Below are 13,966 nucleotides of genomic sequence, written 5' to 3' on the forward strand. Positions count from 1 at the left end.
TTCGGGACGAGGACCCCCAGCCTGGTTCTCACGGGCGGTTCTCCCCTCCTTTTCTTTCTCTGAACAGACACTCCCTGTTCCCCACTGCGGTTGCTGTGCCCACCCCCCATTCATAGAATCCTAGAGTCATAGAGTTGGAAGGGACCTCCTGGGTCATCTAGTCCAACCCCCTGCACTGTGCAGGACACTCACATCCCTATCGCTCCTCCACTGTCACCTGCCACCCCCTTGAGCCTCCACAGAATCATTGGAAGGGACCTATCGGGTTGTGAGTGTCCTGCACAGTGCAGGGGGTTGGACTAGATGACCCAGGAGGTCCCTTCCCACTCTAGGATTCTAGGATTCCAACTCTACCGCTCCTCCACAGTAACCTTCCACTCCCTTGAACCTTCGCAGAGCCTTCACAGCCAGCTCCCTCCTCCTTACCCACGATAGCCCGGAAGCTCTCCCAGGTTGGATCTCCGCGACGGAGCTCTCTTGGGAAATGCCCACGCTGAGAGGGGCTGGCTCCCACGTCAGCCCCTCCTCGTCTCTCCCAGGGCTGGGGGGAGAAAGCAGAGTCACCGCGGGGGACCTCCTTGTCTCCACGGCCTCCTGCTCCAGCTGCCTCACTTCCCCCTGCTCAGCAGGTGGGCCCTCTTCTGCCCTCTGTCCCGGGAAGTCCTGCGGCCTCGACAGCTCCTGGGGGTCAAGTGATCTTGTCTTCCACTGCAGGGATCCTTGTGGGGCCAGGGCGTAATGCTCCTGGAGGTCTGAACGCCCTGAGTCTTCCTGGACCTCTCGCCCTTGGTCTTCACGGGACTCCCACCCAATTTCTGGCGATTCCTCGGGACAGAAGAGAGCGGGGACCCTGAACTCTTGAGAATTCATGGGGTGGGAGACCCTCACTCCGGGCACTCCAGGAGATGTTTCCGGCAAGCATTCTTGCTGCTGAGGTGCCCATGGTCCCTCCAGCTTTGGTGAGCACCTGCTGCCAGGTTCCTCTGGGGACTGGCAAGACCCTTGATCCTCCTCTAGCCCTGGCAGAGCGCCCAGCGCTCCAGGGATCGTCTCTTCTGCCAGCTGGTGGGGCTCTGTTCTTTGCCATCCGGGGTGCTTTTGCTCCTGAGGATGCGGGACCTCCTGGGGTTCAACGTCCACTTGCTCCTCTGATTCAAAGACCTCTTGAGTTTCTCGGGGCTGAACACCCTCCTGATCTTTCTGTTCTGGTTGCCCGCAGGGTTCTCGATCGTTGTTCAACCTCCCCAGCTCCTGAAGGAGCTCAATCCCAAACTGTGGCCCTTGGTGAGGAGGAAGGGCCTGGGATCTCTCTGGAGAACTGAGTGGACCATCACCCTCTTCTGGACGGACGTCACAGGCCACAAAAAGCGGTCGCTCACCCTTGGCTGTCCCCGTTTCCATCATGGAAGCTTCTCTCTGGAATTCAGCCCTTTCCAGTCTCGGGGGTACCTGAGTCCCTTCAATGTTGTTTAACATCTCCTGAGGCTCCTCGCGTGGTGCCTGGGTGACCGGTGACCCTTGTTTGTGAATCTGAGTCTTTGGAGTACCCTGTCCTAAACAGCTTTCTGTTTTCTTGACGTCGCCCACCTGGAACGCCTCTCTCCTTGCCCACATCTCCGGTCCGAGCGTCTTGGACTTTGTCAGCAGACCTTTCAGGAGCGGAGGGCTTTCGAGATCCCTGTTTTCTTGAGACCTCAGCTCCATCAGTCCTCGAGGCTCTGCCACCCTGAGTGGTCTTTCTGCAGCCCCAGGGACATGCAGAGGTTCCCCCCCTGCCTCTATCGCCTCATGTCCCCTAGGGCAGAAAATCTGCTCGTCCTCCTGTTCTCGGGAAGGAAGGGTTTCTGCTTCAGTTCTCAGTGGCTCCTGGTCCTTCAGAGGCTCCAGCCCCATCAGTTGTGGCCCCTGAACCTCACAGCCTCCTTGTGCCTGTGGTTGGCCGGCGGCTTGGTCTTTGGGGATAAGTTCATGGATTGGGAGAAATTTAGACTGAACATCCACTGGGTCATTCTGTGGTTTTCTTTGGGGCTGCCATATCTTGGTTCTGCTCATCTCCCGCAGCCGAGAGAACTCCGCCTCTCCCAGTGCCTCCAGCTGGAGGGCCCGGAGCCCTCTCAGGTCAAGAGATTTTGACTTTCCCAGAGTCCTCCAGAATTCCCAGAGCTCGCTATATCCTGGAGACAGCCAAGTTGAGGGCTTCCCATGGTCCGTAGTCTCAGGGGTCTCTGGCTTCTCAGGTGAGATTTCCTCAACCGGAAGGACTTGAGGAGGCCTTGGATCCATGGCTCCAGAGCTCAGAGCTGTTGGCTCAATCTGTGGTGCTGCTGAAGGCTGGAGATCTTCTGGTTCTTTTGTCTCCTGGAGCTGAAAGACCTCAACACGGGTGTGTTCCTGGGAATTAGGAGCACCTGGCTCCTTTTCTTCTCTTTCCTCCTGAGGCTGTGAGATCTCCCCGCCACGTAGATCCTTTTGCACCGGAGATTCACGCTGTGGGTTCACCAGGATCTGCGTAGTCACCTGAGGTGCAGATGTTTCTAGATCTTTCGGGGCGTGGTCCTCAGGGGCCTGCGCACGCCTTGGTGCTTGCTCTTGTTTTTCCTGGCTCTGGCAGGAGCTCGGCTTCGACAGTTCCTGGACACCAAAAGACGCGGAGTTCCCGATCAGATTGGCCTGAAGCGTTGCCATTTCTTGACCGAGGCAGTCCTGAGGACCCTTTGTCGGACTTCCCCGCATCTCCGTGGGCTTCTCTTCCGCCTGGAACTCACACCGTGAACTTCCCGGTTCCTGGTGCCCTGGGAGGCAGATGGCCTTGGGATCGACGTGTCTCTGGAAAGTCAGGGCTTTGGGGTCCACTTGTAGCGTTCCCTGCACATGAAGCACAACCAGTTCCTGGGGCGGCAAGACGTGTGGCTCCCTCAACTCCACCGGCTTGAGCTGCAGGCTGCTTTGCAGAGAAGGACGGATTTCCCCACCTCGTCCCTGCGGCTGAGTCGGCCTTGGAGCGCCTTGGGCTTGCAAGCCCTCCAGCTCATCCCTTTCCTGGGCTTTAGGGGTTTGCGGATCCTGCGGAGGTTGTAGCTTCTTGAACTCCATCTGGCGACCTTCCTGGACTTGCACGGCTTTCGGCCTTCCCTGAGCTTCAGGGGACTCCAGCTCCCGCAGTTCCGGAGGCTTTGGAGGGCGAAGTTCTCGGAAATCAAGAGACTTTGATTTCCCGAATAGATTTCCCGGAGGCAGGGGACTGTCTGTCTTGCTGTGTCCTAGAGTCTCCGGGGCCGGACTGTTGCCTGACTTGATCTTCCCTCCCTGGGACGGCCCCGAGCAAGCAAAACCTCCTGGCTTGCTCCCCAGCATCCCTTGGGCCTTCATCGGGCTTGGGTTGCCTGGGCCTCCCTGTTCCCCGGGTGGAGAGACGGGGCAGTGACTTGGGCTGTCGGGATGGCAGCCTTTTGTCGCTTTCTCCTGTGTCGCGGAGGCCTCCAAACCTGCCCTCTCCTTGGGCCCTGACGTGTTTGGGTGGCCGGAGGACGTTCCCCGGGGGCCCAGCTGAAGTGGATTCTCCTCCTCTTCCTCCTCCTCCATTTCCCCACGTGGCCTCCCCTGCCGGCCCATTTCCAGGACCCACCACATCAGAGGGGGCGTCTCTGGACTTCGGCGCTCCGGCTGCATTTCTGTCGGCAGAGCCCCCGATCCCTGGGGGGAAATGTTGCCAGCCTGAGAGGTTGTTTGGAGTCTCTGAGGGCCGGCGTCCTGCAATTCCTGCGGGTAACGGATCGTTGGGCCGCCAGGTCTGTGGGGCTCCGGCTCTACACGTGGGCCTCCCTTTCGCAGGCTCGCTGTTAACCTCTTCATCTCTTGACCGGCCAGGAAAGAGGGTTCCTGTTTCCTGGCCTGCTGAGTCCGAAAGGCCCGTGGGCCCGGCCTCCTCAGCTCAAAAGATTTCGCCTTCATGCCCAGGACCCTCCACAGCAGGGGAGGCGTTTCTGACTCTCTGTTCTCCTGGGGGTGAGCATCCTGCGTGGACATCCGCTGGGATTGCTCTTGCACATCTCTCCCCGGCGCCTCCTCGTGTCCTCGAGTCATTTTCTGTGGGCTTCCCTGGGCTTGGGGCCTTTCCACGTTCCTTGGTCCTTGAGGAAGGTGACCTGCTTCCCTCCGGACCTTTGGCTCCTGGAGGTTATGAGCCCCTGTCGGTATCTCCTGTCGTCCCCCCTGTTGCAACCGGGCAATCAGCGACCTCCTCAGATCCCGGGTTTCAAAGGCGCCCGACTTCCTCAGCTCAAAGGATTTCGACTTCTGCCACAGGATCCTCCACAGGAGGGGGGGCGATTCTGGCCGCTGGTCCTCCCGCAGGCTATGGATCTGTAGCTGGGCCATGGGCGAGCCCTTCCTCTTCGGAGGCAGCCGGTGGGTCAAAGCTTCCTCCAGCTTTTGCAGTTTTTCGATGGGAAAGACGTACGGCTTCCCCACATCGAAGGATTTGGCCTTCTGCCACAGGACTCTCCACAGAAGCGGCGGGCTTTCGGCCCTCCCGTAGTCCTGGATCTGAAGGACCCCTTTCTGCCTTTGCAGGGCAGCCCCCTGACCTTGCATGCTTTCCCGGTCCTTCTCTTTGTGGGGCTCTCTCGAGTCCCTTGTAGCCTCAGCTTCCTGTCCAGAGCGTGCTTTCCCCTCGGGCGGAACGTCCTCCTTGCCCTTTCTTGGTTGAGTAATTCCTTGCTGGCCAGGGGCCAGAGATTTCGACTTTCTCTGCGAGACATCGTGGTGGTTTTGTGGCTCCTTCTGCTCCTGGATGGTCCCGAGACTCTTCTTTTCCGGCGTCCTGCGCCCTTGCAGAGAGCCCTGCACAGACCCAGCTCCCCTCTGAGGAAAGTCCTGAGGCCTGCCTTCAGGCATTCCTCGCGGGTGAACGCTTTCTAGAGGGGCCTGAGACCTTGACGTCTCTTTGGGCTTTGGGGGTTTGGCCTTCTTCGACAAAGCAAGCTGGGCTTCTGGTTCTTTCTTGGCCTTCTTAGAGGGCTTTGTGGCTTGAGGTACACCCAGATGTCTTTGTAGCTTCTCCTGAGGGCAGAAGGGCTCCGTCTGACAGGCCTTGGTGTTTGCCAGTTCCTGAGGGCAGGACGCCTCTGTCTTCTTCCGGAGAGCATCCGGCTTCTGTCGGTCATGCCTCTTGGCCGCTTCTGGCTCTTTTTCCGGGACCTGAACGGCCTTCTCTTCGCTCCCTGGACACGGATGGTGCTGGAGTTGATCTTGACATCTCTCTGGCTGGCAGTCTTTGGGAAACCCACAGTCTTGGGGTCCAGGGATCTCGTGCTCCCTCTGAAGATGCCCACAGTCTTCCTCACACCATGGCCTGGATAGCTCTTGAGGATCAAGAGATTTCGACTTCTCCAGCAAGGCTTCCTGTACGCCAGAAAACTCTGGGTCCTTCTCTTCCTGGCGTTGGGAGGCTCTGCAAGCGTTCTGTTCTGTTCCCTGCAGATGTGCTTTCTTCCTTTCAGAAGGAATTTCGGGCGGATGACCGGTTGCTTCCCTCACGTCCCCCCGTAGAAGGCCCTGGGGGTTATTCAAGGGCTGACAGTTGAGGCCTTCTTCCTTACACTGAGGGATCTGTGGGATGACTGCTAGACTCCTCAACTCCTTGGGCATCAGGACTTGGGGTCTCACAAACTCTGGAGGCCCCCAAGACTTTGACTTTGTCTGTAGGAGGGAAGCGTCTAGACTTTCCTGCTGGTGTTTGGCGCAGTTCTGGTCCCTTTGAGGAGCTACCGAGTTCTGGCGGTCTTCTGAGTCCTTTCCTCCATCCTGATGTTCACAGGTCTTCAGCTTCTTCAGCAAGGGGCCCTGGGGCTCCATCTTGTTTTGATCCTGAGGACTGTCAAGGCCATCTCCTCTCTGGAGCATCTTTTGGGCTTCCCGTTCCCCTGGAGACAACTCCTGTGCAGAAATCAAAACAGAGTTCAAGGCCTTGAAAGGCCCCACCACCCAAGGGCTAGTACTAACCCACACGCTGCCTGAGAACGGAATATGCAGCTAGGAGTTTTGGATGTACCAATGTTGCTTATAATTCCTTTCCTGGATTTATTCGTTCCGGGAGACCTTCCTGCCCTAGTTCGTCCAATCTCCTCCTGTCATGATAACTCGGCCCATTCTAAAGGGTTCTACCATGTGAAGTTCTCCCGGCTAGGAATTTCTTGAAGGTTTGGGGGCGAACGCTGGGAGGGTTGGATTGGGGGGCAGTGCTCAGAAAGGATCTTTTGCCTCAGAGCCCAACCTCCACAGCTGGGAACAGATTCGGTTTGCCAGGTCTCCCCTGGTCATCAGTGGGGGTGAGGGTGCCAGATCCAGATTGGGAAATCCCTACAGATTTGAGGGTGAAGCCTGGGGGGTGGGGGGCAGGGACCTCAGTGGGGCACAACACCAAAGAGCTCGCCCTGCAAAGTGGCCCTTTATCCAGAGGAAGATCTCTGTAGCCTGGAGATGAGCTGTAATTCCAGGGACTCCCCAGGGCCCATCTGGAAGTTGGCATCCCTAGAATTGATCCCTGTAGTTGGGAGATCAATGGTAATTCTGGGAGATCTCCAGGACCCAACCTGGAGGTTGGTGACACTGAAATGTGGTGACACTATATTCACTTTCCATTGTCTTCAGAGCTTCCCAAACTGGGGGAAGGCTGTCTTCTGAAGCAGCAGAACTCAGAGATCTCCCAGGAGCCGGAGTTGAAAATCCTCGGCTAAATGGGGCCGCGATCTGACTCAATAGAAGACAGCAGCCCCTACAGAGCCAACGCACCCATGTCTGCTTCTCCTGGGGAGGGACGGGCTGCAGGTGCCGGATCAGCGACATCAGGAGTGGTTCTTGGAGTCGAGCAAGGAGGCTCTCATAGAGGGCGGGGCAGGATTCCCCTTCCTGTGGGGCAAGAAGAGAGATTGGAGTCATTAAACATTACATAGGAGGAGGTCAAGATCTCAGGAGAAAAAATACCCGTCAACCAGTAACAGACTAGAGCAGGGGTAGTCAACCTGTGGTCCTCCAGATGTCCGTGGACTACAATTCCCATGAGCCCCTGCCAGCAAACGCTGGCAGGGGCTCATGGGAATTGTAGTCCATGGACATCTGGAGGACCACAGGTTGACTACCCCTGGACTAGGGTATGAATGAGAGACCCAACTTCACATCTGTGCTCAACATGTATGCTGCTGGCTGACTGGGGGCCAATTATTATTCTCAGCTTGGTCTACCTTGCATGGCTGTTGTGGCCATGAAATGGAGGAAGACAAAGAGTTGGCTTTTGTTTCCCACTTTTCACTGCCTGAAGCAGTCTCAAAGTGGCTGACAATCCCTTTCCCTTCCTCTCCCCACAACAAGACACCCTGTGAGGTAGGTGAGGCTGAGAGAACCGCTGTTTGAGAGCAGCACTATCAGGGCTGTGACAAGCCCAAGTTTGCCTCGCTCACTGCATGTGGAGGAGGAGCAGGGAATCAAACCCATTTCGCCCGATTAGAAGCCGCTGCTCTGAGCCACAACACCACGATGGCCACACAGCCTGGAAAACCCACAGCGGTCAGTTGACTCTGGCTGTAGAAGCCTCTGGTGGTCTGAGAAGTCCTTTTCGCAGAACTGGTGACCCAGAAGGGACTCTCCTGCCTGCCTGCCAGCCGGCCTGACTGCTGAAGGACAACCGCTCAGTGTGATGAAGGTTTGCTTGGAGGGGTATCAAAGGCGCCAAAGGGCTCCCTGGAGGGGAAGGGCAACAGCGGGCGGAGTTCCTTGGCGCAAAGGCAAAGATGGACATTTGGCAGAGCTGGGAAAGGCCTTTGCCTGGATCCCCGGGGGAGAGCTGCCCAGAAGAGCCAAGGGCACGGAGCTGACGGACCCGGAGGCCTGGCTCGGCCACCCTCCCCTCCCGCCCCGGCTCACCCGGCCGCCCACGATGCCCACGAGGTCCTCGATAGTCAGCCGCAGCTCCTCCTCCTGCGCCACCTGGAGATCCACCAGCACGGCCACCGCGCAGTCCTGCCACGGCACCTCTGTCCCCCGGGACCCTTCCAGCCGCTTCTGGGCCAGGCTCAGCATCCGACCGATGGCTTCCCGCAAGTCGCGAGAGGTGTCCTCCCGAAATCCTGTGGGGGCACAGGAGGACATTGCCAGGAGCCTGGGGCAGGGGGAGCCTAGGGCGGGGGCGGGGGCACGCCTGTGATGCTCCCCCCCCACAGATTGACCCCCAGGGAGCTTCCAAATTGCTTCTCAAGAGTGCTGGAATCAAACAGCCCAAGGGCCTTCCTCCTGCCCGAGGAAAGGCCCTTGGGGTCGTAGAGGACAGCTGGGCGAAAAGGTTCAGCCCGTGGGCAACTCCTGGGAAAAGGCAAATCCCACGCTGGCTACAATCAGGAGAGGGATGGAGGAAAACAATCGCTACTCTCCTACCGCCCTTATACTCATCTAGGGTGAGACTGCACTGGGAAGACTTGCAAAAGGAAAATTGCAAAAGGGTCCTGTACAGGTGTAGAGAAGAGCAAGCAAGAGATTCGACATCTTTCCGCAGGGCCTGCAAAACGGATCTCTTCTGCTGGGATTATGGTTGAGGCTGGGACCAGCGGAGGAGGTCGGCTGCCTCCCCCCCGACGAAGGGAGGTTGTGGGCCTGTGGACATCATGCTCTCAACGCCTCTGGTTGGGATGGGGAAGTAGGTTGGGAGATCATCCGCCGTGTTATGGGTTTTTAAGTCTTTTAATGGGGGTGTTTTAATGGGGTTTTAAGACCATGTTACCCGCCACGAGCCCATTGGGGAGTGGCGGGATACAAATCGAAGACAGAATCAGCAAGTAGAAGTGTTTGAGGGCAGCCTCTCCCCACCCTCTGTGCCTGACAAGGCAGCTGAAATTCCTTATGTCTTGCTTGCCTGACCTACTCCTAGAATCCTAGAGTGGGAAGGGACCTCCAGGGTCATCTAGTCCAACCCCCTGCCCAATGCAGGAAATTCACAACTACCTGCCCACCCACTCCTAAACAGTCCTCACGGCTTCACACAGAAGGGACAAGGGGAGGTTGGGATAATCCCCTGGCATTCAGCATTGGCTGAGAGACCCTGCTTTACGTCATCATTCAGCCTTGCTGGCATTTATTCTTAGCCTCCGGCAGAGGGGTAGAGAGAGAGAGGGAAGGTGACTGGAGACGTGGTCGTGGCTCCCTGGCCATACCTGCTCCGGGGAGGACCAGCTGCTTCCCCTCCTGGCCCGTTTCATGCGCCGTCTCTGTCCCTGCGAGGGCCTGCAGCATCCGGACCAGGCAGGCTCGGTCCCGCTCGTGCTGCAGCAGCAGCCGGTCGAGCAGCACTTGCTGCAGAAGGAAAAGCAGGGAAGCGGCATCAGTCAGTGACTAGCGCAGGTCTTATTCGTGCTTCCTGCCCAGGGGCTTCAGATTTCGGCAGGTGACTGTGGCCAGTCCCAAAGTGCCTTTTCAGGGCCCTCCTTCTATTCATTGGCCAGCGTGGTGTGGTGATTAAGAGCGATGCACTCTCGACTGGGGAAAGAGGTTTGATTCCCCACTCCTCTTCATGCAGCCAGTCACAGTCCCTGCAGAGCTGTTCTCTTAGAGCTCTAAGGAGGTGTCTGTTGTGGGGAGAGGAAGGGAATGTGGTTTGTCAGCCACTTTGGGACTCCTTTGGGTTGTGAAAAGTGGGGTATAAAACCCCAGCCTTTCTTTTTTGAACCACCACTGCAGAAGACGCCCCTCCCCCGATGTTGATATAAGACAACTAATGGTTTCTAAATATTTTGCAATTCAAAGAATCAATTTTTGTTCTTTGTTGCCAAGTTGGAACCTTTTGGGCTGCTCCCTAGGAAAAGTCCAAACAGTGGTATTATATCTTAAAAAAAAAATTAGGACCAACCCAAAATTTAGAATACAATTATGCCTGGGATGGAGCGAGCGGACAAAGAACTTTCTCTCCCACTCCAAGAATACTGGAGCTGAAGGGCATCCTATGAAACTGATGGGCAGGAGGTCCAGGATGGACAAAAGGAAACTCTCCTTGACCCAGGGCATGTTAAGAATGCGGGATGTGCTGCCAGAGGATGTAGTGATGGCCACAGGAATGAGCAGCTTTCAAAGGGGATGAGAGAGATTCATGGAGGAGCAGAGTGGCTATTAGCCAAGGTGACTGCAGGAAACCGGCACATTCAGAGGCAAACCCTGAATCCAAGAGGTAGCCCTGCAGAGGATCTGGCTGGCCCCTGGGTGAGATGGGAGGCTGGACTAGAGGGACCCTCCCTGGCCTGACCCAGCAGGGCTCTTCTGAGGGTCTTCTCAGGGGAAGGCCTCGGCCTCTCTGCCCTGTGTCTGGCCCTGCAGAGGAACTGGCTGGCCCCTGGGTGAGACGGGAGGCTGGACTGGAGGGACTCTCCCTGGCCTGACCCAGCAGGGCTCTTCTGAGGGTCTTCTCAGGGGAAGGCCTCGGCCTCTCTGCCCTGTGGCTGGCCCTGCAGAGGAACTGGCTGGCCCCTGGGTGAGACCGGAGGCTGGACTGGAGGGACTCTCCCTGGTCTGACCCAGCAGGGCTCTCCTGATGTCCTTAGGAAGGCCTCAGCCTCCCTGCCCTGTGGCTGGCCCTCCAGGGGAAATCATTGGCCCCTGGGTGAGACGGGAGGCTGGACTGGAGGGACTCTCCCTGGCCTGACCCAGCAGGGCTCTTCTGAGGGTCTTCTCAGGGGAAGGCCTCGGCCTCTCTGCCCTGTGGCTGGCCCTGCAGAGGAGCTGGCTGGCCCCTGGATGAGACGGGAGGCTGGACTGGAGGGACCCTCCCTGGCCTGACCCAGCAGGGCTCTTCTGAGGGTCTTCTCAGGGGAAGGCCTCGGCCTCTCTGCCCTGTGGCTGGCCCTGCAGAGGAACTGGCTGGCCCCTGGGTGAGACCGGAGGCTGGACTGGAGGGACTCTCCCTGGTCTGACCCAGCAGGGCTCTTCTGAGGGTCTTCTCAGGGGAAGGCCTCGGCCTCTCTGCCCTGTGGCTGGCCCTGCAGAGGAGCTGGCTGGCCCCTGGATGAGACGGGAGGCTGGACTGGAGGGACCCTCCCTGGCCTGACCCAGCAGGGCTCTTCTGAGGGTCTTCTCAGGGGAAGGCCTCGGCCTCCCTGCCCTGTGGCTGGCCCTGCAGAGGAACTGGCTGGCCCCTGGGTGAGACCGGAGGCTGGACTGGAGGGACCCTCCCTGGCCTGACCCAGCAGGGCTCTTCTGAGGGTCTTCTCAGGGGAAGGCCTCGGCCTCCCTGCCCTGTGGCTGGCCCTGCAGAGGAACTGGCTGGCCCCTGGGTGAGACCGGAGGCTGGACTGGAGGGACCCTCCCTGGCCTGACCCAGCAGGGCTCTTCTGAGGGGCTTCTCAGGGGAAGGCCTCGGCCTCTCTGCCCTGTGGCTGGCCCTGCAGAGGAGCTGGCTGGCCCCTGGATGAGACGGGAGGCTGGACTGGAGGGACCCTCCCTGGCCTGACCCAGCAGGGCTCTTCTGAGGGTCTTCTCAGGGGAAGGCCTCGGCCTCCCTGCCCTGTGGCTGGCCCTGCAGAGGAACTGGCTGGCCCCTGGGTGAGACCGGAGGCTGGACTGGAGGGACCCTCCCTGGCCTGACCCAGCAGGGCTCTTCTGAGGGTCTTCTCAGGGGAAGGCCTCGGCCTCTCTGCCCTGTGGCTGGCCCTGCAGAGGAACTGGCTGGCCCCTGGGTGAGACGGGAGGCTGGACTGGAGGGACCCTCCCTGGCCTGACCCAGCAGGGCTCTTCTGAGGGTCTTCTCAGGGGAAGGCCTCGGCCTCTCTGCCCTGTGGCTGGCCCTGCAGAGGAACTGGCTGGCCCCTGGGTGAGACGGGAGGCTGGACTGGAGGGACCCTCCCTGGCCTGACCCAGCAGGGCTCTTCTGAGGGTCTTCTCAGGGGAAGGCCTCGGCCTCCCTGCCCTGTGGCTGGCCCTGCAGAGGAACTGGCTGGCCCCTGGGTGAGACGGGAGGCTGGACTGGAGGGACCCTCCCTGGCCTGACCCAGCAGGGCTCTTCTGAGCTTGTAGAAGATAGTGTCAAAGCTACTGAGTGCCACAGAATGTCAATGAGAGCCACTTGGTCCCTGCCCCTGGTCTTACCGCCATCGATCTCCCTGGCATCATCCTGGCCTCCCGCCATGCCGGCTCTGATCCGTGCCCCGCGAGCCGCAACTGGGCCAACTCCTGGTGGCATGCTTCAGGCACGATGGGCTGAGAGTCCCAAAAGCTGGCAGAGAAAGTACGCCAGAGAGCTTGTGGTGGAGGAGACGACGAGTGTTTTGACCCAAACCAAACATCCCTTGCTAGATGGTGCTTATTGAATTCTCAGCCAGGAAGTCCTATTTCCCTTCACTGTTCCGGCCTACTCTGGTGTAAATTATGGTTCCCAAACTCCTGGTGGGTTCTGGAGATCTCCTGGAATCACGGCTGAAGGCCAGACTCCAGAAATCAGTTTCCTGGCCAAGCATCGATGTTTTACAGGGCAGACTCTGACGGTGGTGCTCCAGATGCTCACAGACTACAATTCCTGGCAGGGGCTCATGGGAAATGTAGTCCAGGGGCATCTGGAGAGCCACCCTAGAATCATAGAGTTGGAAGGGACCTCCTGGGTCATCTAGTCCGACCCCCTGTACTATGCAGGATAGGCTTCCTCAGGAGGTGGTGGGTTCTCTTTCCTTGGAGGTTTTTAAGGAGAGGCTAGATAATCATTTGACAGAAATGCTGATTCTGTGAATTTAGGCAGATTGTGACTGGGTGGGCAGAAGGGACTGTGTCCTTCCATGCTTGGCTCTTGGGGCCCTTCCTTGCAGGCCCAGGGAATTGCTGATCACAGCTTTGGGATTGGAAAGTGAATTTCTTCCAGGCCAGACTGGCCAGGGATTCTGGTTTGGGGGTGGGTGGGTGGGTGGGTGGGCATAATAGAATATTGGTCGCTGTGGGTGGGCAAATAGCAGTGAATTTCCTGCATAGCGCAGGGGGTTGGACTAGATGACCCCAACTCTATGATCCTATGATTCTATCAGTCTGGTGCCTATTTTGAGGGAGTCCACCCTCCGGTGCTCAGGCCACCTCCCAGCCCATCAAAAAGGCTCGGCTGAATATTGTGTGGAGGGCCAGCCCCCCACCCCTCCAGGGACTTACCTTTCCCCCTGGAAGAGCTCTGGGATGAGCAGGGCTGCTTGGAAGGACGCCTCCTGCTGGACAAGCACCACCTGTGCATGCAGGTGTAACAGTCGGCGGGAGGCTTCCGGGGTACTGGAGAAAGAGAAAGGTGGAAGGTTTTTTTTCCGGTACACCCGGGGTGGCCGAACTGGAGCTCGCTAGATGTTCGTGGATTCCATTTACTATGAGCCCCTGGCAGCAGCTCATGTGAATTTAGGCCATGAAGATCTGGAATGCTCCCCTTTGGCCCCCCTTGTGCTAGGTAGGGATGGCCCCTGTGAAGGCCTAGAGACCTTGACCGCTTGCAGCTGATTAGATGAGGTCCCCTAGGTCTGGACACTGGCTACTCTTGGGATGAAACAAAACATTCCCTACCGCTTTTCAACAAAGGCATTTCTCCTTTGCAAGGCCCCTGGCCTTCACCCGCACTGCGACAAACACCGTCCTCACCCCTGCTGTGGCTCTCAGGCTCCAGCACATTTTTAGGGGATTCAGCCCCCCATGTACATTTTTTTTAAACCATTCAGATTTTTCTGCAAACCTGCGTCCCAATTTTGGAAACTCTGTTTAGCCTCCACGTGGCCCCAATAGGCACGTTTAGGCAGGTTTAGCTATCCGCAGATGGCGTTTGCGTGCCTGTTATAGGGTGATCTCCTGAAATGAGGAAGCCACGGGAGACACCTGGGCATGACCCCATCTTTTCAGGCCCTGCTTGTGCTCTTCCCACGGGACCATCGTTCGATCAGGGAGTGAGGCTGTCGGACGCAGGGACACACATGAGCCACTG

At 58.1% G+C, this 13,966-nt stretch overlaps 1 protein-coding gene across 4 annotated transcripts in view; it reads right to left on the minus strand.

Annotated features, from left to right (window-relative positions):
* Positions 1–13,966, minus strand: part of LOC143838692 (uncharacterized) — a 28,051-nt gene that overhangs the window by 5,495 nt on the left and 8,590 nt on the right. For all 4 annotated transcript variants that reach the window (XM_077340438.1, XM_077340437.1, XM_077340435.1 and 1 more), the window contains exons 9-14: positions 13,159–13,272; positions 12,118–12,244; positions 9,201–9,339; positions 7,921–8,123; positions 6,793–6,909; positions 427–5,937 (exon numbers count right to left, since the gene is read on the minus strand). In XM_077340438.1, coding sequence (XP_077196553.1) covers positions 427–5,937; positions 6,793–6,909; positions 7,921–8,123; positions 9,201–9,339; positions 12,118–12,244; positions 13,159–13,272 — 6,211 coding nt within the window. The remainder of the gene's footprint in view (positions 1–426; positions 5,938–6,792; positions 6,910–7,920; positions 8,124–9,200; positions 9,340–12,117; positions 12,245–13,158; positions 13,273–13,966) is intronic.

The sequence above is a fragment of the Paroedura picta genome, chromosome 5 (genome assembly GCF_049243985.1).
Source record: "Paroedura picta isolate Pp20150507F chromosome 5, Ppicta_v3.0, whole genome shotgun sequence".
Taxonomy (NCBI): Eukaryota; Metazoa; Chordata; class Lepidosauria; order Squamata; family Gekkonidae; genus Paroedura; species Paroedura picta.